The sequence below is a fragment of the Poecilia formosa genome, unplaced genomic scaffold, assembly GCF_000485575.1.
Source record: "Poecilia formosa unplaced genomic scaffold, Poecilia_formosa-5.1.2 Scaffold60, whole genome shotgun sequence".
NCBI lineage: Eukaryota > Metazoa > Chordata > Actinopteri > Cyprinodontiformes > Poeciliidae > Poecilia > Poecilia formosa.
In genome coordinates, this window is record NW_006799999.1 from 1,641,534 (window position 1) to 1,667,917 (window position 26,384).

Below are 26,384 nucleotides of genomic sequence, written 5' to 3' on the forward strand. Positions count from 1 at the left end.
TAGAATATATTAAATGTTTCTGTATTTTATACCTTAAGAAAACAGAAGAGGAGATTCCAGATCGAGGACCTGAAAGTGAGACCATTCTGCGTTTGATCATCTACACTAGGTGATTCTTTAAATTCAGGAGGCTTGCCACGCCTTAGTAATTCAAAAATCAAAGTTAAATGGCAAATATTCCTCTGACAAAGGTCAGATACAGAAGCACTGAGACAGAAAGACAAAACATGGTCAACGTCTCAAAAACCTACATGTGATGAAGCCAATTGTAATAAATCTCTTTGCGATATTAATTCCTAAAACTCTCAGCAAGCTTAACTGAACATAAACTTATAATTTCAGTCACTCCAAAACTGTTTAAATGCAACAACTTTTTTAAAACTGCTTTTATTCTGGCCAAATCTCAACTGATAGAATTTAAACTTGTATTATTTTTTTAAGTTTATTGAACTTATAATAAAGTTCAATCAGAACTAATAAACATTTATTTGAATGGAGCAACAAGAGAAAGTTTCACCTTAAAAAATGATTTTATCATCATTACGGTTATAGCTTACTACTTTACTTTATAAAATGTCTTAAAGAACAATGCAAATGCAGCCACACATGTAAAAATATCTTTATCAGTGAGCTATTAACCATCTCCTCCCACTAATAGGATGATGAAGTCTTTCAGAGATGTGCTGACAGCAAAGTTTGTAGGTTATCAGCTTATGCAGGTTTGCTCGGATGCTTGCACACACACACACACACACGCAGGTACACACACACACACACACACACACACACCATGACACGTGTGGAGCTGTGGCATTCACAGCTGAGTGTCACGCCGATGTTAGACAGGGTTTCCACAACTCCTGGGAACCAGACGTTTAAAGGGACGTCACGTGGATTTATGCATGTGAAGCTGCTCCATTACATGCTACTGAAGTACAAAACATGAGAAAAAATGTCATTTTTCAATTCATTTTTCTTCATTTGAGTTCTCTTTTGTTTAAGTCTCACGCAAAGGGCTAAAATATTTAAATTATTTAAATCTTAAATTCGGTGCCTGAAAAAAAAATCTGGAATGTTGATTGTCGTTAATATTGTGAACCCAGAAATGAACACTTTAGTTGTCCAGACAAATAAATAAAGTTCAAAGAAAAGAATGTTTGTCATCTTATTTTTACTAAAGATATACAAATCAAAGTAAGTTCAACACAAATGAAGATCTGAATAAAAATGTAAATGACAGCAGAAATAAAATACAAACTTAAATTAAAAAACCCCTCAAACAAATGGAATATATGAAACTAATAAATATAAACAGTAATGTCTGATGGTGATACATATTAACATTGCACATGTTTTAATAAATGTACATTTCAGTGTAAAAGCTCTTCCTTTTAGTGCCGGGTGGAACAGAGCAAAGCAGGCACATCATTTTGACATTCAGAGGACGAGTGCTGGCATTTTTTCTTCAGATAACACCAGTGAACAATAAATTATCAAACGTAAATCTGCTGAAACATTTTCATTGTCGTTGCTGTTATTAGTGCAGTCTAATATACCCAAAAAAACAAGATTTCTGGGCAGATTTAGTCAGTTTTCCTGAAACTCTCAGTAAGAAAAGGATGAGATTAAACCAAAGTACCATTAATGTTAATCGGCAGAGATCTTTGACTTCAGCCTGAGGGAGGGTCTGTGATCATCAATGCCTCAAATCACAACAGAGAAAGCACAAACAGTAATGTCATAGTATCTATAAAGAAAAACAACATAAATAGGCAAACATTTATATGGACAACTGTTAAGATTTGGTCCATGGATTTTCAAAGTTAATGTGCAAAATGCGACAATATTGAGCTCAGCATCATGAAAAGTAATAATGAACATACTGTAGAGACATGATTAGCAGTCTAAGTGTTAAAAAAATCTTCCAGTGAAAATATTGTAAGAATTTCTCTTTTGTATTTGCTATTATGATCAGCAGTAGTGTTGGATCAGAGAGAAATGGATTTAAAGCAGATTAAATCCAGCTTTAAAAAAAAAAAAAAAGACTTCATGTGATATTGTAACCAGCGCTGGTAAAGTCACAGAGGAATGTTTTTTTTTTTTTTTCCCAGCCCTGATGTCGGTGTGGTCACGTGACCGTTTTGCGTTCGGGGCGAGGAACCCATTTGTGTGTCGTGATTCTCCACAGCAGCGGAGCCAGCAGCAAGCTGAGGGTGGTGACACTGAGGACCAGCAGGTACACCTGAACAGAGACGGGTAGTTTTACTCCCAACATGCGCGGTTCAGTTGCTAACATCGCTTTAAATGCTCAAAGGCCAACCTCCTTCTTCTAAAGTGCATCTATTAAGTGATCAACCACAGAAAAGAGATAAAAGGAAATCCATTCTTAATTTTAACTCTGATACAAATGTATCCTCTAACATTTACAAAGTTCTGCTTTTAGTCAGTTTAATTGAGTAAAGACACGTATTATATGGCAAGATGTTTATATATTAACATACCAGCGCGACTTTTAAAGCTATTTAAATTCATAAAAGCACAAGTATTACTTGGACTAAACATACCATCTAAATTTTTAATTTATACTTTCAGGTGTTGCAGGTCGCATTTTACTGACTTTGTAGTTATAAACAGAGTAGTGCAAGTTCACACTTGAATGCTAGTTGTAAAAGTTCAGCTCACACAGATTAAAACCGAAATAATTCATGTTTGTGTTTCATCAATGACACATACTGTAAAACATAATAAAAAATGCATCAGCTGACATTTAAATAATGCAAAAGATAAAAGTCTTGTGACAAATCTTGTTAAATACTGGCAGATTACATTATGCCTCAACATTAATATTATATTTTGCTGACAGAAACTAAGAAAAGCATAAAAATCATGAGTGACATGTAGCTTGCAAACAAAAAAAACTAACTGTGATCATTTTCTAAGCACTAAAGTTGTTTTTGTTGTCAACACCCCATCAGATAGAAAACTCAAAAGAAAGCAAAATGTTTTTAAAAGTTTCCTTTGAGCTGATTTGTTGGATGTTTTCTGTACAGAATGAGCTTTAGACTCACTCTTTGACAAGAATTGACAATTTTATGTTTAACTACTTACAGTCTTCAGAATTAAAAATAAAACTAAATTGCCAAGCCGAGCCTCTAAGGAACCATGAATTGGAAACTAGCCGAGAAATAAACGGATGCAATTCTTCTAAACAGACCGAAATTTCAACCAGCTCATCACTCACCTCTCTGGAGATGATGCCGGCTCGACGTGCTCGGCTCCCCAGGACAAAGGAGAACTCGCTGACCTGAGCCAGACCAGCCGAGACGATCCACCGGATGTGTCGGGAACTCGGAGGCAAGATGGTGGACAGAACAAGCACGGCCATTGCAAACTGGAGCAAAATGAGAGAAGTGAGGAGATGAGGAAACTTTGACTGAAAGGACAGACTGAGAACAAAAACAAGGAATTGCTGAACCTTCATGATGACGAGTGTGAGCGTCAGCACCAGCAGGATGGTGAGCTCATACAGCACAAATGTAGGAAACACGTGAAGACCTGCGGCATCAAGCAGACAAAAGAGGAGGATTCAGCACAGTTTACATGTGAAATTCACTTTAAAAAGTGAAGCAAATATCACAGAAAGATCACAATATTCAGCCTAACCAATTGAGGCAAAGAAGATGATAGCGAGAAAGTCTCTGATCGGCTCGATGCACCCCATGACCTCGGCTGTGACCATGTGACCTTGCGACGACAGCAAAGCTCCTGCCAAGAAGCAGCCCAACTCCATGGAAACATCCAGAAACTCTGTAACCTAAAATACCAAACCAAATCAGCCTCTTAACTTCGAGTCGAAGATGGCACAAAAGAAGTCACACCAAATTTCTTTTAATCGTACCGTCAGCATGAAAAAGACAAACGCTGTCATCCCCAGTACCAGGATCTCCTTGTTGCCTTTGCTCTCAGCGTGAAGTTTCTTGTAATACGGACCAATCAGGAAGGATCTGAGCACCAAGCAAAGCAAAAGAACAGCAGCCAGCGACACCAGGACCTGAGCCAGGAGCTTCAGCACTCGCAGACCTCCAAACAGAAAGCTGGTTCAAACAGAGGAAACAAAACATTTACAGGACTGTAAGTGTGAGAAGGAGGAATTTATGATTAAGAAACAATAAATTACAACTTGCTTACTTGTCCAAGTCCCCGCTCTGTGCCTGGATCAGAGTGGGCATGACAGCAATGAAGAGGCCGAGCTGGACATCCTGCATCACCAACATCCCGAGGAGAACGCTGCTGTAGTCCAGGTCACCTGTCAAACACACACACACACACGCACACGCACACAGCACTGTTTAAGACACTGAGTCAGTCAAAAACTGGAGGAAAGCGTTTCTGACACTTTCAGAAAAACTAGAATAACAATTTTATTAGCTGTCCAAGTCAAAATTGCCCATGTGAAATATATTGTACCAGCTGTGAGCCATAAAACATTAACTGTGTAACAGGATTTCCCAAATTCAAAGGATTTAAATACATCCCATTTTCAGGGTTAACAGGTCGTCCTTTTTCTCCAACCCTTTGTTGCCAATTTCACGTAGAAGTATGCAGGGAATTTAAAAAAAGACATTTCTACGTACCTTCTCTTTCCACTCTGCTTCCTCCTGCCAGGAATCGTGACACCAGTGGAGTGCTGGACAGGGACAGACAGCTGGAGACAAAGACCGTCTGGGTGGGGCGAATATTGAGAAGCTGTCCCCATAACAACCCGGCCGCCACCATCAGCAGGCTCAGGTAGCATGACCCCTGAACTGAGGTCTTCCATACCTAAACACACATAACAAAAGAAGAAGTTATCTTCTTCCAAACACCAAAACTGACGACTAACAGTACTACTCTACTCCAAAGGAGCTTTTTATAATATGTTTCGATTACTGATTTAATGAGAACTTGTATTTGTCTTTATAAAAAGTTTTAATATTCCAAATTTTCTGGGCAAAAATTACACTCTCTAGATACACAAAGCTGGTACAGACGTACTCTAAAGAACTTGGAGTTGTGAAAGCAGTTAAAGGTGGTGCTACAAAATTTTGACTCATATGGCTAAATGACAATTTTTCAGCTTTTCAGATTTGTATTTATAAAACAAATTAAAACAACTCTGTATTAATAAAACTACATTTTTTCACTCTTGCATAAAATATTGACTTTTGATCTGAAGTTCATTATAATATATTTATAATACCAGATGACAGAATGACTGCATGTCAATGTTATGTCATAAAACTGACATCGCTGCAGATGGAGTATCTTGCTTATCATTGTACAAGAATAATCAGCAGCAAGTAAAACAACTGAAGAAAGCGATCATCGCCGTCAGGTTTTGGTCCAAACTTTTTCTCATTTACCTTTCGAAGGCGCTCAGGTGAAAACTCCAGTCCCACCACAAAGAGAGTGAAGAACACACCCAACTCCCCCAGAGTCTCCACCTGAACTATGGACTGCAAGAAGAAAAGCCAGTCCTGATTTCACAGTTCAGTAACAGTCACGTTGTTCTTTAAGCTGCTGCAGTCGTGACGCACAGACGGCAAACCTTGATGCTGTTGAATCCAGAAGGGCCGAGCAGGACTCCACAGATGATATACCCAAACATAGGCGGGAGACCCAGCAGAGTGCAAATCCAACCACAAGGCAGAGAGAGCATCACCACTGAAACCAGGTCCTGTTGATAAATTCATTTAAAACCAATTAGTGCAGTTTTTCTACTTCTTTTGCAGCCTGGATAAAAAACAGGATCATTAGAGAAGAAAGCAGCGACTAACCTTGATGAAGTGATGGTCTGCTCTGGGCATCGTGGAGTCTCGTGGTTTCGTCAGAACATACTGGTTGTTCTGAGAGTCGATGAGCATACTGAGCCCCAAGTCATCCTCCACCTCTTTCTGTGTGGATTTGTTCTTCGTTTTCCCTCCTTTTTTCTCATCCTCTTCCACTCTCAGCACTGCTTCGACATTCACTCCCTTCATCTACACGAAGTAGAGCGTATATGCATAACTGTTAGTTCTGGGTGTAACAATAACTGAATATGCACGTTCTCTGACACTTAGCAGCCAAACTGAGCAGACCTGTTTGTTATTGTCAAAGGCATGCTCTTCGATCTCCTCCTCTAGGCGGTCTGCTGCCTTCCTGACGTCCTCCAAAATCTCCTCCAAGATGGACAGAGTCTTGTTCTGGGCCAAAGCGCTCTTAAGAGCTTCCTGCTGATGCTTCTCTGCAGCCACCAGCTCCATGTACTCCTGTTCTTCCTGAAATATAACAACAAAGCCCAACGAACACACTAATTTACTAGCAAAACAAGATTGAAGAATCAAAGCTCTTTTCATATAGCGAGTGGATGTTTAAAAAAACTTAGTACACCTGATTGCAACACATTATTCTACTCAATTTCAGAAACACATTTAAAGTCAACTTCAAATGAGTTCAGACTTTTTTGTTGAGGGCAAATCTGCCACATTTTCTTTAATCTGATGCTGCATTTCTGCTCAGCTTCAGAGAAAAACATCCAAAAGGAAAGCATGTGGACTAAGCAGACAGAAAAATGAAGCTTCATTTCAACTTTCATCTGATTAAAAACATCTTAAAGCAAAATTATCTTTTCGTGTTTGTGATGCAAAATGCTCAACAATGTTGCAACTTCTGACACTGGTAATGTTCTAACTTATTTTGAAATTAGAAAGGAGATCATATCTCGGTTTTTGTTTTACTGAGAGGATGAAGTTCTTTACATTAGGAAAAGTTGCTTATTTTTGCATTGATTACAAAGAAAATGTGGAATGTTGTTTTCACCTTTTATTTGGCTAGTTAGGCTGCTGTTTAGGAAAGTCAGCCAGAAGCAGTATGGATTTACTTGCAAGTATAGGATCCATAAAACTCTGCAGATTTTCCTTTACCTTTATGGCTGCCTCTCTGAGGGCCTCCAGCCTCTGTCTGCTGCTCTCCTTCACATTGACCACGTCCCTGTAGTCTCCCTGCAGCGCCCTCTGCAGGCCGTGCACCGCTTGGAACACCAGGTGCTCGCTCTCATTCAGCTCCTTCTGAAAAACCTCGAGAGTGTGAACCTAAATGCAAATGAGTAAAGGTAAGAGAAAGGAAGAAAATCATAAACTCTTTAAGTCATGTAATTCCACATGATCTTAATGTGGTACGTCTCATGAGTAGGATATCCAGATATTAATCTTAAAATATATAAATTCAACATATAAGTCAAAAAGGATATTTGGCCAGTTATAAACAAATAATATGAGCTAATTAATAACATTTTTCACCTAATTTTCTGAAATAAAAATATTTATATCTAGAAATACATTTTCTTTTTTTTTTTTTTAGATCTTTGGACATTTGAAACATCATTTAGCTAGAGACAATTTCATGTCATTGTGAAGTCATTCTACAGAAAAGGTTTTCCTAATAAACGCACAGTTTTTATAAACAGGAAGCGTCAGATAGAGCTCTGACTAAGTCGTCTGAGTAAATGTAAACATTAAAACAACAGCAGAGATTTTTCACACATCTACCAGGAAAAAGCAGCTTCATCCATTGGCTTAGAAATAAAGTTGTGGTTTCCATTTTTAACATGTTTTTACCTAACTGACTTTAAGGTATGCTTACTTTGTCTGCTATGAAATAAGTAGGCATATACATAGTACCAAGCCCCGCCCTTGTATTGGCTGTCTAACAGGTTATTATCTAAGCTTAACTCCTGCTTCGTTTGCATATACATGTGTGCTTAGTCTGCTTTGTTTGCTATCCTTCCTCCTTCACCCTTGACTGAAACCAAGACCAAGGAGTTTTGAAAACCTATGAGAACTAGCTGAACACATTTTAATTCCAACATTATTATGACTTCAACAAAAAAATAAAGTAAGTAAAAAGGACCATCCGGTGGTTTGTAGAGTGATACCTGGAAGTGCTTCTCTGGCTCTGAAAGGCTTTGGTCTTTCCCAACAGCTGCCGCAGCGACTGCCAGCTTGTTGATGGCCACATTCTTCTGCCGCAGCAGACCCACCAGCCGCTTGCAGTTGTTGGTCACCCAGCTGTGGCCCTGCGCCGGCGCTTTGCTCCGATAGAGCTTGATAGCATGCCGGGCCACCTGTTCCTTTGGCAGCGCAGCGAGTGCCTCAGTCAGGCCGAGGCACAGCAGCCAGCACAGAACCTGCATCCAAACTGCTTCACTGCGGTGAGGAGTTTGAGGAGAAATGCAAGACCTAGGAGGAGAGGGACAGAGTGCACAGTGCTGAAAGCATTAGAAACAAAATCCCACTCACCACACTGATAGTCGAAGCTTCATGTTTGCATCTGCTACAGATTGTGTTTTCAAATACAACCCAGATTTTTTTTACAGTTCATCCTGCTTCAATTTAGATTTTAAAGGCTGCTTAGCAGAAACACATGATGTTCCTGAAATATATTCAGAGACTGTTAATATAAGTTGCAACATTATATGTTGTATATTTGCAGGCGTTACAAATATACAGCAATAACAAAAGTATAAATATTTGGTATCTTTAAATCATTTCCCATAATCAATCGCAACAGCAAAATTAGTATACAGTTTGAGAAATTTTAAATACGTTTTTTTTTTTTAGCATTTCTGACGATTCTTTAAGCGGGTGTTTTCAAGAGAACACAGAATGTGGATGTGCGTGTCCTGTCACACCATATTCACACTTCTTTGAAGGTGTGGCTACAACAGAAAATGACAGCAAACAGTGCAGTGACATGACAGGACACCTTACCTGTTTACATTCCAGTGCAACCTGTCTTTCCACGAATACCTAAATCGACAAATCAAGGAGAATACTAAACATGAGAGGCAGTTTATGATTATATTTATCAATTCAGTTATGCTTTTACCTTCAACAACATGAGTCAAGCTGAGATTTTCTAACTTTCAAAACTTCCTCTTCTCCTCCTTCCTTCACCTGAACTGCTGCCACTTTACTGGAGTTGCTAGAGATCAGGAGCACCGTTGTTCAGATCTGGACTGCAGACTGAGAAAACATCAGAGCACAAACATGTCACTTAAGGTTTTAAGTGTCATGTGCAATGAAACATATTATGAGTGTGAAGAGGAAAAATACGCCACAAAAACACATTTTCAACAATACTCCTCAAAATCTGATTTGATCCTTATCAAAGCTTTATTTATCTATCTATCTATCTATCTATCTATCTATCTATCTATCTTTTCACTTTTATTTACTTGCTTCCGGCTCACTAAATATGTGACAAGAAACCATAGCAGAAAACATATTGCAATAAAAGAAGTGAATATACTTCAGTCCTGTCAATATGTCAAGTATACCTTAGACAGTTGCTAGTCAATCACAGGGCAACACAGAGACATACAGGACAAATCACATGTGCCTTCCTACCTAGGGCCAATTTAGGGAAACCAATTATTCTAAAGTCATAGGAAGGAAGCCAGAGTACATGGAGAGGACAAACTGCTGAAAGCACCCAGGTTGGGATTTGAACTCAGGACTTTCTTGCTGCAAAGCAACAATGCCAACCACTGTGGCATTATTTGTCACTAAACGCAGGGTTTTTCAGATACACTGAGAATTTAAAAAAAAAAAAAAATCCAAAACAGGGTCTTTTAGTATTAGATAAAGACCAGCCTTGAAATGTTAGTAGCAGATTGGCTAACACTGGACTGGATTGCAAATTCATTAAACTCAATTTAATCAGATATCTTTTTATTCAGTTAATAAAAACAGAACAAAAAATAGCTAGTTTTATACTTTTTTGCGATTTCACCAATTTAGATTGTGTCTATTCTAACTTTCTTAAAGCCTGGAATAAATGTCTGGATCATAGGATGACAATAAATGCTTTACATAATCTTTGACAAAAACTCATGTGTTTCAAATTTGATTTAAAAATCCAATTTTGATGTAAGTGACATCTGAGTTTGCAAAGTGTCCTTTCAAACTTGAGGTCAGTCTCATCTAAGATTATTTAAATGACAATAAACGGACTGTTTTCACAGAATAAAAAAATCCAAAATTTGAAAACATTTGTTTTACAATAAATGTTTCACAAATCACAAACTACGTTTTTAAGTTATTCTTATTCAGTGTCCCTAGTGTGACAATTGTGGATATTGTACTGCTGGAACTGGAGCTGGTGAAAAGCAGCTAAGATCCCCATTGAAATCACTGGATTTCAATGGACAGGAGGTCTTTAGTAATCAAACTTTAACGACAAAGTTAGCCAAGAGATTAATAATCAGATACACGCACACATTCAAACACACCCTAGACATAAATTAGACGTACCAGAATACACAGCAGTCGGTAAAAACATCCATCAGTTTGGCGTTTTGTACGGAGTATTAAAGCAAAGCTGTAACTATTAGGGAAGTGAGTCCTCGGCCTTGGCTCTCAGCAGAGGAAGAAGTAGACAAGAACAATCGTGTAGTTGTGCCGCACCGACAGAGACAGAGACACCCCTCCCCTGCCACATAGTTGGAGCCAGCGTCGGCACAGGCGCTCCCTGCTCCTACTTCATGTTTACTCCGACCTCCACCGTACGTGACGGTTTTCCGGAGCACACAGTGGGGGACCGACGGTGAGTTTAACCTGTCTCTGGGACAACTTCACGAACCCCACTGGATAAAGTTGAGCTTTCTGGTCTGGAGTTTGTCAATTTCCAATAATTTGTTCTTTAAATATTTAACGTCGGAGCTGTCAGTCCAGCTCTAACCAGCTGGGTTCACCCTCTTCTTTCTCATGGTGACATAACGTTGTCGCTGCTAACACTTGCTTTGCTAATAATAGCAGACTAACCGTACAATATTAGAAACAACTTCTTTCGGTAAAGTACAATTTAAATGAACATTAGCCAAAATAGCAGTTTTTATTTACGTTTCTAACATCAATTTCTCGTTGTAAGTTTGATTCAACCATCAGATTACTTCCGAAACATCTTTATCAGAGCTGATATGGGAGTTGTAGTTTTTTAGGTGTGTCAGTTACTGCGCTCGTGACGTTCATGCTTTTTCAAACTGTGACAGCTAACGTCATTCTAATCCTTACACGAGACTATTTTTTTAAAATAACAACACAATTTGAACTAAAACAACTCAGCTTTGCGTTAAATATGCCTTGGAGAGCAGTGTTTTAGAAGGAAGTATTGTCGGGGGTGTTCGGCGCATTTACTAGACGGCAACAAAGTGCTTTGTTGCCAAGTGTTATTTATTATCACATAAACATGTTTTGTAAGTTTCTAAAGTAAGTGGCCTGTTGACTTCTCCGGAACTACATTTCCCAGTATTTTGGTCTGGATCGTATTTCTTCTTGCGCATGCGCACTATGAGATTGTGGATATCAAGTTGGCCAAAACAGCTGGTGATAAAATGGTAGGTAATATTTTAAAAAAGACAAACCGAGTGAGAGACAGAGAGTTGTAAAGCCCCCGTTCAACATGTCACCATACCGACAGCGGTTGTCACTAATGTTTACGGTGCAGCACCATGTGAGGGTTCAGGCTGTCCTCAGCGTCGCGTTGCCAGTCAGTGTGATGTGAGAGTAATGGAAGGTCAGTTGCTGGTATTTTGAGATCGGACACCTGCACTCGCTCTACGTACCTTTCCCTTTTTGGTTGGTGGCCCGCCTGGGTTGCTGCTGCTGCTTCTGCAGGTCAGGAGAGCCTGTGAGATCTAACGCCCCCTACCCAAGAAAATCTGGGTCACAGAGAACCTGCTGTTTGATCACCCGGTGGGTTAGTTCCACCGAGATGTGCAATCTGTTAGAGATGAACAAAGCATGACGGGGTTATTTCTGTGCTGCTTTTTGAAAGTGATTTTTTACAACTCTAACTTGGAAGTGTTTGGACCCTTGATTTGAGTTTTATGCATGCATTGCTAACAACACTTAAAAATTCTCAGACTGAATGTTTAGATTTGAATAGAAATCAGATCTTTGCAATCAACTGCACCAGGAACATCAAATGCATGTCCACAGTAACACTGGGTGTTTATTATAATCATCATTGACTTTTTGTATATGGTGGTTCATTAATGCTCTACTACTAGGATGATAGAACGGTCCAGATGTAGAAGAATCTGTGTCCCTGAGTTAAAACCAGTTTTGGTGTCCTACCCACACGATATCCTTTTACACATGCAAATTTACAAAAGATTGTTCAATGAATATGAAGTTTTAACATACTGATCTATGTGTATTTTCTCTTCTTAGACAGTTTTGTAAAAAAAAAAAAAAAAAGATACTTTCTAGGAATGTTTTCATTTAAACAAAAATTACCTGAAATTTTATAGTAACTATGCCAAGTCAGCATATGGCAATGTAACACAGTCACTGAAAAAAACCTTCTGCATGAAGATTAAATTTAAAGCAGATGCACACTATACCAAAATCTCATCCCCTTTCTAAAGTCTAGCACAGACAGTAAATATGTCTAAGTATTTATTTCCTTGTGTGTTTACTTGCCTGGCAGCACAAGTTGAAATCATCACAGAAGGACAAGGTTCGCCATTTTATCTCTGTCACGCAAGCAGGGGACCAAACGGCTGTGCACTGCCTGACTCAGAATGACTGGAAACTAGAAGTCGCCATTGACAACTATTTCCAGAACCCAGACTTGTACTATAAAGAACCCATGAAAACCTCAGTGGACCGCAAGAAGCTTGAACAGCTCTACAACAGATACAAAGGCAAGTGTCAGGCAGACACACACACTCTTTAGTCCCCTAAAAATCTGCACTTTTTCTCTCTGTTTAGCTAAGTTCCCTCTGTCTTTTTTGCAGACCCCCACGATGAGAACAAGATAGGCGTCGATGGGATCCAGCAGTTCTGTGATGACTTGAATCTGGACCCAGCCAGCATAAGCATACTTGTAGTGGCCTGGAAGTTCAAAGCAGCCACTCAGTGCGAGTTTAGCAGGAAGGAATTCTTCGATGGGATGTTGGAGCTCGGGTAAAAGCCATATCAAAAAATTTCAATATTTGACTCTGTAATGAGGTGCTTATTTTATGAACACCTGTAATATTTTGTTGTGCCATTCAGCTGTGATAGTCCAGAAAAACTCAAGGCAGTCCTTCCAAGGCTAGAACAAGATCTGAAAGACAATGGAAAATTCAAAGACTTCTACCAGTTTACGTTCAGCTTTGCCAAGAACCCAGGCCAGAAAGGTTTAGGTAAGCAGATGACGTTGGAAAATATCCCAGAATGTCACATTTTCTGTCATAAATCTAAAATACTTGTAAATGTTTTTTTTTTCTTTCCAGAACTAGAAATGGCTGTGGCTTACTGGAATCTAGTTCTCACAGATCGATTCAAGTTCTTAGACCTATGGATCCGCTTCTTGCAAGTAAGTTTTGAAGCTTTGCTTTTTTTCCCCCCCAGTAGTAATTAAGGTTTTTGGAGTTTATGGGAGTGTCTTAGCTGTGCACTAGTACAAAACAGCAAATTTGACAGCACGGTTATAATTACATGGCACTTCTTCTCAAAAACATGTTTTCCACAAAAAAAAAGAAAAAAAAATCCAGTGGTAGGAGTTTGATGCAATCCACTGATTATTTCCCCACACATATACTGCTTGTTTTGGAAATGTTAACAAGACAGCGTTACCCTGTCCTGTCCCTGCCCTGTATTCAGGAGCATCACAAGCGCTCAATTCCTAAAGACACCTGGAATCTCCTCCTGGACTTTGGCAACATGATTGCAGATGATATGTCTAACTATGATGAAGAAGGTGAGTCTCTAATCACTACTGGAAAGATTGTTTTAGAAGGTGCTGTGGCATCATTCATCTGTCTAATTCAAGCTTTTCTTTTTAAAACTGTGGAATAATTGAAGCCATATGGATGGATCCCTGGTACTAAAGGGTTATTATACACTTAAAGCAAACCTTGTGAAGCAGCAAAGTAGTGCTGATACTTGTATTTGCAATAACACCTTGAAAATGTTTCAATTTTTAAAAAAAAGATGCTCATCTCAAATAATATATGATATAGATAACTTTGTTCACTTATCACAAACTTCAAAAATATTTCATTGTTTTTTTTTGTTTGAGTTTTTATAATGGGTCAACATGTAATCGTAAATTGGACGAGAAAAGTTTTAAAATTTGAAAAGTGTGATGCGCATACATATTGAACCCTGGACGCTTTTATCCCAAAATCTAATCTTGTGCAACTATTTGTCTTCAAAAGTCGCCTTGTTGGTAGAGTCCTCCTATGTTAATACATTTGTTAGTCGCTTTTACCCAAAGCGACTGAGAAATTATTTATTCAATCTCAGTATAAACACAGATGTCCTCAGGGTTGTTGGAGAACCTGAGGACCTTTAAACAAAAAAGAAAGATTATGGAACTAACCAGTGGCACGACTACAAACGTACCAATAAATGGTGGTATATTTGAACTGGCAGGCAAGAGAAGGAGAGGATTATTCTGAAAAATTATAATTTATCATTCTATGTGAATATATTGAAGTTTGTGATAGTTGTAAAATGTGAAAAAGTTCAAGACACCGTATTTTAGTAATAGTATTCCACTTGTCAGACTGCTACTTTTGGATGTTAACTAGTATTATCCTTTTTGTCTTCTGCTCAGGTGCCTGGCCTGTGCTCATCGATGACTTTGTGGAGTTTGCTCGGCCGATTGTAGCAGGAAATAAACGCAACCTGACGTAATATTTGCCACAGCTTCACCAAATGGAGGATGCCGTTTTCTTTCTTCCATTTTTTTTCTATTTATTAATGAGATTATGATACAAGGTAGCCTAAAGAAACAGCTTTTAAGCAGGTTGGCCTGCAGATTTTCAATAATTTCATTAATTATTCTGCTGCTAAGAGGCCTTTGAAGAGGAGAAGAAACACAGAGGAAAAAAACAACACCAAAAGAAGAGGGAACTGTTTTGTTTTTACTTTCTGCTGTTGTGGACAGATGCTGGAAATGTTTCATGAGACTGATGAGTAAACCGATACTCATCACTTAAACTTGCAGTGTTGGTAGGTTTGAACTGCCACTGTGGACTCATTTAAAAGCACGTTCAGCAAAGCAGTCATCCAGACTAAAGGCTTTTAAGCTCCTGCGGGTGTGAATGAAACATTGTGATAAGGTTTGGCTGTTCTGTCAGTTAGTATGAAGCTGTTTGATGTAGTCGAGGTTATCAAAATCTGAGAATATGTGTTTGCGTTTGTTACCGTATGTCGTACGAGTGCGTTGGGTGGAGGTAAAATATGTTGCCTTCTGCACAAAAGCTGTTTTTCTTTTTTTGGTTTGAGATGTCATATAGTCAACGTTCACCTTCACCAAGTGAGAGTGAAAATGTTCAGATACACTATTTACGTCCAGTCCGATGACTGGACGAAGCCTCATGTTTTCTGATCTCAGCACCAGCATAAAGGTCGCTATAATGATTAAAATCCAGCTCTCATCAAAATGAGAATCTAGATGGTCAAAAATATATATTTGACATTGCTTGCACAAGACAGGTAATGACATTTAGAATCTAATTGTTCACACTGAGCTTTGTCCATTTTCCACCTGGAAAATGGAAAAAGCTTTACATTATTTAGGGCTGGGCACTGCAGTGCCTAAGAGCTTGAATTTCAACCTGTCTCTGGACTGTTTTCAGTTACCCAGGTGAAGCCTTGTCACCTCTTCAAACTGCACTGATATACACTTTTACAAGTACAGAGCTGTTCAGTTTACATAACAGTAAGTTTAGCTTTTTTTTTTTTTTAAATGAGGTACGCACAGCCAAGAGTGTTTTAAATGTTTGTTTACACTGAGGTTTGCGCTGCCTCATCGTCAAAAGGTCATTGGGCTGTTGTGCTGCCATCAAGCGGTGGTTGAGGATTATAGCCTTTTTAATTGCGCTATAGGCAAGTTCTACATAAGACTTTGGTTGTTTTTTTGTTTTTTTTTTTGTAATTATCAGATTTACTGATGAATATGCTGACTGCAGCGTTACAGGATGCAGAGCTCAGGTACCAGCAGCTATCTCTGTCAGCACTGTGTGTCGTCCTGTTCTTATATCAGAGCTCACCCAGTTCCATGTTTTACAGATTACTGCTGTCACCATAACATAACCTTTGCCATACTTTGTCAATAAGGATCATGCATTATTTTATAGCAGAGCAGCTATGCACTGTAAAGTAGTTAAGTTTTAGGTTGATAAGTTTAAAATAGTTTGAGTGAAATTATAGATACTAGTCCAAATGATTGAGTTTATTCCACATTAAATCCAAATCAAGTGCCATATTTCTCATCACATCAGCTGAGCATGAGTTGATCCAGTGAAACATTGTTTTTTAAAAAAAAACAAAACAAATGTAACTTATTTAGACCAGTCAGAAATATGAAACTGAAGATATGAAAACATCTGTTTGAAATCAGTACAATACTTATGTATTTTATGATGCGCATGTATTGTACTCATGTGGTGGTCCATTGGTACATTGTCTTTGTCAAATGTGTCACTGTTCCTGATGCAGAATGTTCTTATTTTAACAGTGTTATTTTGGCTGTGAAAGAAAGCAGCTCTTAATGGATCAAAAGCATTTCTCAGTTGCATTGGTATTAATAAAAAAAAAAAAGTCAATATAGTGTGATTTTTCTTTTTTCTTTTTGCTACAGATGTCCATTGTCACTGCACTTGCACTATTTTGCCAAACGTTTTCACTGATCGGCTTTCACACTTGCCATGTATGAACTCAAGTGGCATCAGATTTTGGCTCATCCTTTGCAGCATGGCTTAGAATCACGTGTATATGAATCTTTGAACATTCGTGCCTTTTTGAGGTCGGACACTGATGTTGGACACGAAGGCCGAGATTACAGAGTCCGCTCATATTCATCATTCATGTTTAGTTGAGAGTAGGACTCTGCTGGCCAATCAGGTTTTTCCACACCATGTTCATTCATCCATCTCTTTACTGACGTTGTTTTGTGCACAGTCATGTTGGGCAAGAAAGGGAATGTCCCCAAACATTTCCAGTAAATTTGGGAGCAAGACATTGTCTGAAATAATTTAATATGCAGAAGCATGAAGTGTGCCTTTCTGTGGGCCTAGCATACTTTGGATGTGTATTTTTAGATTTATGTTGTGTATCAAAGAGAGAACTTAAACTATCTGATAAAACTGAGAACTTGCAGCCCAACTATATTCCATCTTCCGTAGTATATGAGCAATGTTGTGTTTGGAAAAAATGTAAAACTGAACTGTGTGGCTGCCTTATGCTGTATGCAAACATTGTTCCATTGCAGATTTAAAGCGACAGCAGGTGTCTGTTCAGGTCAAACAGAGTTGGATGTAAATTACACAACAGCAGTGAATGTGACGGAGGAAAAAAATCGATTCCACATAATCACAGCTCTCTAGTACGCCAGCAGAGAGCTGCTCAACTTGGTACCAGTTGTCGCTTATCAAGTTGCATTCTTGCTACATATCGTCATCATCAGCTCTTAGTAAAGCTATGTCTGAATATAAGCTTAGAACAAAGTACACCGACAGATATGCACATAAAAGGCATATTACATGTATGTGTGAGACACAAAAGTAACAATACTGAATACACTGATACATAAATCAGTTGACTGGATTTAATTAGTTTCTTGAGGGTGAGTTGTTGTGTGTGAGGGTGCATTGTCCTCTCACAGGACAGGTGAGATGTCGATAAGCTCTAGCACCAGCTGCTGGACATGCTTGCACTCAGGCCCAGCGGCACATTAGCATCTTTCCCACCCTGTGTCCACCCCTGATTACCGCTCCAAAGCCCGTCATCCAGCATTTAAGCTTTGGGTCCACAGGGATTGCCTTTTTAGGAGATGCATGGACACAGCTGAGCTCACCATTGCCCAAGACAAAGAAGCTGAGGGTGATAATGCAGTGCTTTCATGTTTGCGTGTGTGTGTGTGCGCCCAGCCTTGCTACTCAAAGTTAGTTTGGTAAACTGATAGGAGAACCTCGAAGACGGAAGGCAAGCAGAACTGTGGTGCAGCAGATGTGGAGAAAATGGCTGGAAGGGTTTGAAATTCAAAAGTTTTTTGGTTTCTCTTCATTGGCCCATGACTGTTCACCTGTTGAAAGTGGAAGGAAGACCTGCAAGGAGATTCATTCAGGAGGGTATTATTGTCTTAACTTCAGCTGGGTGTGCCATTGAGAGAAAAATCCAGCAGGATGGAGAAGTTTAAAGCAGCCATGGTTCTCGGTGCCGTTGGCGACGCTTTGGGCTACAGGAAGGGTCGCTGGGAAAGCTGCACGTCAGGCAAGAAGATCCAAGAAGAGCTGGCGTCTCTGGGGGGACTGGAGTCCCTGAAGCTGGACCCTGACAACTGGCCCCTGAGTGATGCAGTGCTGATGCACATGACCACAGCTGAAGCCCTCATAACAGGTATGTGAAGAATTGATTTCAACAAGGATGACAGTATTTTTGTTTTTGTCAACACTGAGAAAGTTGTAGCAGCTTTTAAGTACAAAAATGTACATATACCTTCACATGAGACCAGTACTTTGCATATTGTTAGAAATATCCAAGCACATTGGATTGGATTAAGGATACTTCGACCCACTCCTTTGAACGTATAAATACACTTTGCTACTGCTCTTCTTTTGTTTTGTTTGCTTTTGTTTTAAATGTATTTTGTTTGTATATACCTGTATATTATTTTATTACACTACATTCAGCAAAGTCAAACTACGTTAGCTAGAACAATCTAAAAAGACTAAACTAAGTAACATGCCATCATCCGTCATTGCAACCAAGCATCAAAGTCTTTGGAAAAAACATGACACAGTCTGAATGCATGTTGACCTCCCCTGTAGCATGTTACTGGACTGAGAGTCCAAAAAGTCCAAAATAGACTACTCTGGAGAAGTCGATCCGCTGAACAATGGCGGATCAGTGGCCTCTGTAATCTGCTGGTATCATGTTTGGCTGTAGATGCAGCCAATAAGTAGCCACAATGGTTCTGAGAAAAAATAGTGATGACATCTTTCAAGATTAGGAATCCCTATTTAGCAACCATCCAGCTTGTAGAGACACCAGCTGGATAGACAACAATGTATCGAGAGTAAAGCATCATGTTTTTGCTTTTAGTCATGCCTCCCAAAGTTCAGATTTATGAAATGCCAACGTTTATGCTAAAACAATACAATTGTTTTTTCCCCTTATTTCTAGCTGATGAACAGTTTAACTTGATCAAAGAACAAATAAGTCATCTCATTATTGAAGCAGTTCTTTTGGACCGTTAAACGTGATGATGCAATTCAAACTTGAAATTAATTGACCATTTTCCAAATCACAAATGTGAACGGGTCCGTAACTTAGATTATTTCTCCCATGCAAAGATCACAGATATAATGTTCAAGGACCATTCAAAGTTTGCTGAAGTGACATTGTTTTTTGACCACAGGCATTCTGGTCCTAATCTGTGTTGTGGTGGAGTGGGGCTAAACTTAGCTCACGGCGGCCCCACTTATCTTTCCCTGCATGCCAGTCATGAATGACTCCTAACCACTGTGTGTACATGTGTTTGTGTGTGTCCAGATTACTGGTGTCTGGAGGACTTGTACAGGGAGGTGGTGCGTCTCTATGTGGAAGCCATGGTCTCTCTCCAGGGACGAGCTCCTGATCCCGGCACCGTGGAGCCCTGCGTTCACCTAAAACCTCATAACTTCCTGCTCGCTTGGCATACACCTTTCAATGAAAAGGGTAGATTAAGATTAAGATTTAGGAAGGTTTGTGTGGTATAAACCAAACATAAATACAGTAAAAAAAAAATAAAATAAAATGTATGTCCGTATCCAGGGTCTGGATTTGGAGCAGCAGCCAAAGCCATGTGTGTTGGTATGAGATACTGGCAGCCTGAGAGACTGGATAACTTGGTGGAGGTCAGCATTGAGATTGGCAGAATGACCCATAACCACCCAACAGGTGATGTGCTGGCAATTTCGAACTTCCAATGACGGGCCAAATATTGTGTTGCTGTTCGACTGTTCGGTAGATCTACTTTTGTTGATTCTGTTTGCCAAAATCTTGCTTGAACCTACCACATGAACTGTTCATCCTGAGGCTCTTTGGAACAGGTTAAGGACATAAAGTAGCTTTTATGCAGGTGCGTTGGAGCAAGGACACAACTAAAAAATGCACTGCACAGGCCTTTAAAGACAGCGAGTCCGCTCTCATGAACTCTTCTTGTCCAGCTTCTTTTCTATGCATAACATAAACCGTTCAAAGAGGAACAGGCCCTACACAGTGTCTCTACTGAGCATGAGCATGATTTACTTTTACACACTTTTTTTCACATCCTTTGTTTCAAAATCTACTCAAAGATCCACTCGAAAACAAATCTTTTAATCTCGGTCGAACTAGACCAAAGCACATGGTTCCATTTTATATTTATAATATCAGGAGAGCAAACACTTTTTCCGACAAACCTTGCAAATAACCGGTTTGCATATGAAAATGATTGTTATGGCGACTTAGTGAACCAGTTCTCTTTAGATACGAGTTTTACTTACAGTATTGTCCTCCTGTTCATGTGTGGTATCAAGACAAACCTGGATTGTAATCTAACCTTATTTGTCACAGTTGCAGCTGTACAAAACATTTGAGATTAGAGCTGCGACTGATACAATGAACATGTCTAGGCAAGAAGCCGTTTTCTTATTGCCATGTCGTGACATATAACAACGACTGCAAATCTGCTCTACTTGAAAAGCAGTGCCACTTGTCTTTCACATTTTGATTAGTGGCTGATAGAAATTCGATTTTTTTTTTGTAGCTTCATTCTTATACCTTATAAAAGGAAGCTACAAATTAAAGGTTTTTGGAACCTGACCATAAAAAAAGAATAAAAAAGTGAAAATGTAAAAAATAAAAAAATAAAAATAAAAAAATCACCAGGTAGATTTATGTAAATGAATAATTGTGAAGGTGCTGTAATATTCTTTGACTACAGTCTGAAGTGCCAAAGTCACGTTTGATGTCTCTCTCTTCTCTTGGCTTCAGGCTTCCTCGGCTCCCTGACAACAGCATTATTTGCATCCTTTGCAATCCAGGGGAAGCCTCTTGTGACTTGGGGCCGTGAGCTCATGAAGGTCATCCCCCGAGCAGAGGAGTACTGCAAGAAGACAATACGACACATGGCAGGTTGGACTCTGGCTCAGTCTAGATCATTTTAAACAACAAATCCTAAAACTTCTGCATTAAAAAGAGATCATCAATGTATGTTATTATAAATTCTTGTGCATTTCTGTAAAAAAAAAAAAAGTGATCCCTGAAGTGCATTTTTTTACATGTGTTTACACAGAATATCAGGAAAACTGGTTTTATTTTGAGGCTAAGTGGCAGTTTTACCTTGAAGAGCGAGAAATTGACAAGGACGGACAAAACAAACCATCATTTCCTGATGGCTATGATGCAGAGGAGACTGATAAAGTATGTCCCTTGGGGTTCTTTATTTCTCATACTATCAAATCAACGGATTCCACCCCTTTACAGACACAGGCCATTTTCTTTTTTTTCTTCCCTCAAAGCAGATGTACAAGCGTTGGAGTTCAGAGGGTCGGGCAGGGCGGAGAGGTCATGATGCTCCCATGATCGCCTACGATGCGCTTCTGGCCCCAGGAAGCAACTGGACTGAGCTGTGCAAACGAGCCATGTTTCATGGAGGTGAGAAACTTTGACTTGCAGACCTGTACGTTTTACGGAACTGCGCAGAAAAAACAAAACATTCAAACATGTCTTTATTTTTAGCTGACTTTAAATAGCTTTGGCTGCGTTTTTAATTGATACGGTACAGTATTGTGAAGATAGAAGCACATTGTGAGTTAAGGAACTCTGTAAACATGTTGTTTTAGGTGAGAGTGAAGCCACGGGCCTCATCGCGGGCTGCCTCTATGGCCTCATGAACGGCCTGAGCCAGGTTCCTCAGAACCTGCACCGGGACTTGGACAAAAGAGAACGGCTGGAGGAGCTGGGAGAAGCACTCTATAATGCAGCTTCTGCAGAGAAATGCACAGAGAAGTAATCCTGATCTCCACTGAGCTGGACTCTACTGGCTGTCAGAGGAACAGAGCGTGACTCCTCACTGTGGCCAACACCCTCCTTCATTCCCTGACTAGTTTTATGAGTCATGCTGTCCTTTTCTCACCGCTCACTCCTTGCTCTCTTTGATTTTTTCTGTCCACTATCCACACATCTGTCAAAGGTTTTATAAAAAGGTTAAATTGCATCTCACTAAAGATGCGTAACTAAGAAACGTTAAAAGAAAGGAATTAGCCTGACTTTTTTTCTTTGAATATCTTACTTATTATCATTCATATGTAATCAGTTGTCACAAATCCAGATATCATGCTGTTTGCTTAAAAGAATCATTGTCTTGATCTGCCAGTGACAGAGTTGTGGGGAAAGAAAAAACCTTCTGCTTTTTTAACTTTAGTAACTTGGAGGTGGGGGAAGGTAGATCTTTCCTTTCTCTGACTGATGCATTTTTTTCTAAACCTAACGTTTATTAACATGAAGCACAAAGAGAAAAATAATTAATCTAATCAGCTTACAGTTTGAGCAAGTGCTGTCAGTGAAGGTGTGAGAAAACCTGCTTCTGCAGCTAGCTTTTGCATAACTAATTTTCTTTTGAATCAAAAATTTTCAGAAAAGAATTTAAATATACAAGTTTTACTTTTTAACCTTTTGCTGTCCTTAGCTTAGTGGTGCAATCAGGGTTGGCTTGAAATGAATAAAAGGTCGAGTTGTGAAATAAGAATAATGTTTCCCTGTACTGTGTGAAAGTATTTGCACAACACTCGTATTACAGTTTTAAACCACAGAAATGTGAAAAAGCTAAAAAGAAAAACAACAACAACTTTATTTTATGCATGCATGAGCCAACATGGGATTCTCAGAGTGACAATGATCTCATGGTAATTGAGCTACACCATTAGAATATTATTTATGGCGTTTTGCTCTTAAGAGAGTTGAACAAATTGATATATTTATATATATATTGCCTAGACAAAAAAAAGTTAAATTATTCTATCTTTTAAGCCAGCAAGAAAAAATCAGTCAGCTGACTTGCAGTGTGCAGCAACAGCTACTTTATGCTTCATACAGACAGAGTAGACTGCATCACTTTGACACTTTCCATTTCTTACACTGCAGGAACAGAATCACAGAAGAGCTTCGTGGTTTTTAAAGCATAACTTTTTAAAACCTCGGTATGCCTTGATACTGGTAACCAGTCCACGCCTAATTAAAACAAATTGAACTGGCTGACTGTGTCTCCCTGTCTTAACATATATTTCAAGCTTGCCTTTTTGATTTTCAAGCAAACGTCTTTGTCTTGTTTGGCAGCTCCTTACCACAGTTCAAAGAACTGCAGTCTGGAACATTTGATCAGCTTCAAATGTGATCTAAATCCTAAATCCTTGCTTTTGCTGCGGTAATAAGAGAACTAATGAAATTGCCAGTTCAAAGAGGGCAGAGATTTTCACTGACTGATTAACAAAGTTAATAGGTGAAGTCAGAAAATGTTCCTTTTAGAGTTTAGATAAATTAAAACTGCTTTTCTCTAAAGGTCAATTCCCAAATTGCTGCTAAGGATATTGGTGTCAGTTTCAAAACGTCTTGCATGTCCTCTATTCTCCATAGACCAGATTGTTGGAAACCCGGAATCAGCCCCGATGTCGGTGCGTTGAGGAGGCTGCTTAGAGACCCCAAATGCCGACCAGTGCTCCGAGGGATTTTTGAGAGTCTCCTGCATTATCTAACGCACAACCTGCTCAAGAGGACGACTGATAACACAAGCGTGGAGACGCCAGAATCTAGCAGTGCATCACAAATTCACACAAGAAACACTGTCAAATCTGATCTGCAGAAGGCAAAAAAACCTCAGTTTCAGAAAGGCGTCAGAGCCGAAAGCAGTTCCAACACTTCTGAAAGGTGCAAAGCCAATCAAAGTCAATCAAAAGCAGAATTGCCATCTCGGCGCCTTACCACGTTCCAGCTTCTCCAATCTAAGTTCTTAAGGTCTTCGCCCAAACCTTTCAGCACCAATCAGAGGGCGGTAGGAACTCTGCCTCCCAGCAGAGGAGTGCAAGGTCAAGATAACCTTTTTAAAAACAGAAATCACAACACAGACACCAGGATCAAAAGGCTAAAAAGACGTGGTAGTGTGAAAGAAATTGTTGCTAAATTTGCCCTGGCCGAGCAAAAACAAGATGGTTCTAAAACCTTGAAGGAAGAGCCAATCAAACCTAGACCCATTGGAAGAGGAATCCTCCTAAATTCCTTAATGACGAGATTTGAAAACATAGCCACTGCATGTAAGAAAAGTGATCTATTTTTGTCTCACAAGCAGGCTTGTGGGGGAGACAGGGTTGAATGTCAAAAAAAAGAAAAAGTAGCTGGTGTTGAAAGAGGGAAACACCAGGTGAACGATCAAACATTCAACAAGCAGAACCCAGGGATGAGTCAGCAGTGTAACTCCGATGTGCAAAAATCAAAAAGTAATAATATTACAAGTGACCAACAGCAAAAGCCAGGTCAGCAGACAGACATTTTAATAAAAGCAAATTCACACACAGAAGATGGGAGTCATCTGAAAGCAGCAGAGTCCTTGGCTCAAGAGATTTGCCTTTTACTAAACCAAATGAAAGGTGAAGCTCGTGATGTTGATATTGAGAATAAAGGCTCAGAACAATCCAGCCAAATCCCGTCTACAGTCATAGAGGCTGAACTTACACAAAGAGTTAAATTTGCAGAGATAGAAGTACTTCCTTCAATGTCAGTGACTGAATGGTCACTTCCACAACCCTGCAAAGTTCTTCCTCAGGAGGAAATCCCAATAAACTGGCAAAGAGCCACAGTTGTGATCTGCTCCCTTGCCTGGTCCACATGTACAGATTCCACTCCTGAACAATCTAAGAGGGAAATTAAATCTGAGGTTTATGAAAACTGGGAACAGGACAAGATATCAGAGGAAACCCAAGGAAATCTGTTGGGAAACCTGGAATGTTCTTCCAGTAATTTAGAGGGAGATGAATCCAAAAAAACAGACAGCATAGCAGACTCAAAAACCAAACCATATTCTTTGGAATATGCCAACGGAGAGATCAATCTCCAAAGACCAAAGCTTACTCAAGAAACGTTTTCAAGGTCTGTCATCCCATCTATTTACAGATTCAGTGGTGAAAATAATCCGATTGAGTCAACCCCACATCCCAAATGTATAACTTCTCTCTCTGAAAATCAGCTGTCATATTCATCTTTGATTCATCAAGGAAATGACGTGTCACGCTCAATGGAAGATATTGAAGACAAGGACAGATGCAGTCCTCATTTCACTGGTCATCCCGCTGTAACAACCAGGAAATCAAAGGATGGAGCTGAAGCAACACACAAAGAAGCCATTGAAGAAAGAAATGAAGATGGAAAAGTATCAGCAAAAAATCATATTGGAAAGCCAGGAAACTGTAGCCATTTGGAAGAGACTGCTAACAAGGAGGCATTTGCAGGGAGTGACAGAGATAACGTAAAACAGAGGCCAAAGTACAAAACCATCAATTACGCAGATTCTTCAGTGAAACAAACATATAAGCCTAAAATAATACGATTTATGGACACATTCACTTTCTAGGTTTGGTGACCCAAGTCAGAATCTGCTAAAACTAAACAGTTACTGCTAATTTTGGCTAAACTTGTTGTTACATAGAGATCTTTGGGTTTTAAAGGAAGAGTGAAAATGAAAAACAAAATATTCAAAGTGAATAAATGTTTGTGAAGCCTAAACAACAGAAAACTACCTCAACCTTCACAGTTATATTTTGTGTAAATTAGTGTTGTCAAGTAGAATTTTATGGTCTGTGTGGTATGTCGTTTTAAATATTGCATATCTCCTTTATCACACAGTACTGTCCATCCTTGAGTACTCATGCTTTGAAAATAAATTAGCTAATTCCTGTTGGTATCTAAAATCCACAAGGTAACAAGTATCTTTACAAGGCTGTTTACACAGAAGACAGTAGGTTTTTTTTATGACCTTGTCTTATTACGTTTCTCATTCTTTTTCATGTGAAGTTACAATATCGCAGCTACCAGACACATCTCGGCTGTGCCTAAATTGGGACAAAGTGAGACTTGTTCAGAGTTGATAAGCGCTCGCACCGCAGAGACAAACATGTCCACAGTTGGAAGTGAATCAGCTGAGGCAAAGCCCAACACCTGCAGGCAGGATCATACCACTGCAGACACTCTGAATATCAACTTTTTCCTGCAGTTTTACTAGAGAACGACACAAAATGAGGACATAAAAATTTGAATTCTTAAAGATGTTTAATTCAAGAAGAAATTGTGGGGAAA

General features: G+C 39.3%; 3 protein-coding genes across 10 annotated transcripts; 2 read left to right on the forward strand and 1 right to left on the reverse strand.

Moving 5' to 3' along the window:
• Positions 1-1,154: 1,154 nt before the first annotated feature.
• Positions 1,155-12,504, reverse strand: tmco3 (transmembrane and coiled-coil domains 3). 4 transcript variants are annotated; one of them, XM_007553968.2, is made up of 16 exons: positions 11,642-12,504; positions 8,905-9,041; positions 8,787-8,825; positions 7,952-8,255; positions 6,942-7,109; positions 6,117-6,296; positions 5,817-6,017; positions 5,588-5,716; positions 5,403-5,495; positions 4,635-4,821; positions 4,189-4,306; positions 3,899-4,094; positions 3,664-3,814; positions 3,476-3,555; positions 3,242-3,391; positions 1,155-2,242 (listed from the first exon to the last, which is right to left on the reverse strand). In XM_007553968.2, exons 4-16 carry the CDS (start codon positions 8,207-8,209, stop codon positions 2,129-2,131), a joined length of 2,025 nt encoding a protein of 674 aa, XP_007554030.1. In that variant the 5' UTR covers positions 8,210-8,255; positions 8,787-8,825; positions 8,905-9,041; positions 11,642-12,504; the 3' UTR covers positions 1,155-2,128. The 4 variants fall into 4 exon arrangements, with proteins under 4 accessions (XP_007554030.1, XP_016527900.1, XP_016527899.1 ...); XM_016672414.1 differs by lacking the exon at positions 11,642-12,504 and adding an exon at positions 11,517-11,587; XM_016672413.1 differs by lacking the exon at positions 11,642-12,504 and adding an exon at positions 11,491-11,579.
• dcun1d2b (DCN1, defective in cullin neddylation 1, domain containing 2b) lies at positions 10,501-16,624 on the forward strand. Of its 4 annotated transcripts, none has more exons than XM_016672415.1 (7): positions 10,501-10,582; positions 12,511-12,727; positions 12,821-12,989; positions 13,080-13,210; positions 13,301-13,383; positions 13,671-13,767; positions 14,629-16,624. In XM_016672415.1, exons 1-7 carry the CDS (start codon positions 10,562-10,564, stop codon positions 14,706-14,708), a joined length of 798 nt encoding a protein of 265 aa, XP_016527901.1. In that variant the 5' UTR covers positions 10,501-10,561; the 3' UTR covers positions 14,709-16,624. The 4 variants fall into 4 exon arrangements, with proteins under 4 accessions (XP_016527901.1, XP_016527902.1, XP_007554026.1 ...); XM_016672416.1 differs by having other exon boundaries at positions 10,532-10,623; XM_007553964.2 differs by lacking the exon at positions 10,501-10,582 and adding an exon at positions 11,149-11,413.
• Positions 16,625-17,857: 1,233 nt separating this feature from the next.
• adprhl1 (ADP-ribosylhydrolase like 1) lies at positions 17,858-22,887 on the forward strand. 2 transcript variants are annotated; one of them, XM_007553970.2, is made up of 7 exons: positions 17,858-18,416; positions 19,572-19,736; positions 19,833-19,958; positions 21,036-21,176; positions 21,337-21,464; positions 21,563-21,698; positions 21,887-22,887. In XM_007553970.2, the coding sequence occupies exons 1-7, from the start codon at positions 18,203-18,205 to the stop codon at positions 22,054-22,056; spliced, it is 1,080 nt and encodes a 359-aa protein (XP_007554032.1). In that variant the 5' UTR covers positions 17,858-18,202; the 3' UTR covers positions 22,057-22,887. The 2 variants fall into 2 exon arrangements, with proteins under 2 accessions (XP_007554032.1, XP_007554033.1); XM_007553971.2 differs by having other exon boundaries at positions 17,859-18,416; positions 21,566-21,698.
• Positions 22,888-26,384: the final 3,497 nt, after the last annotated feature.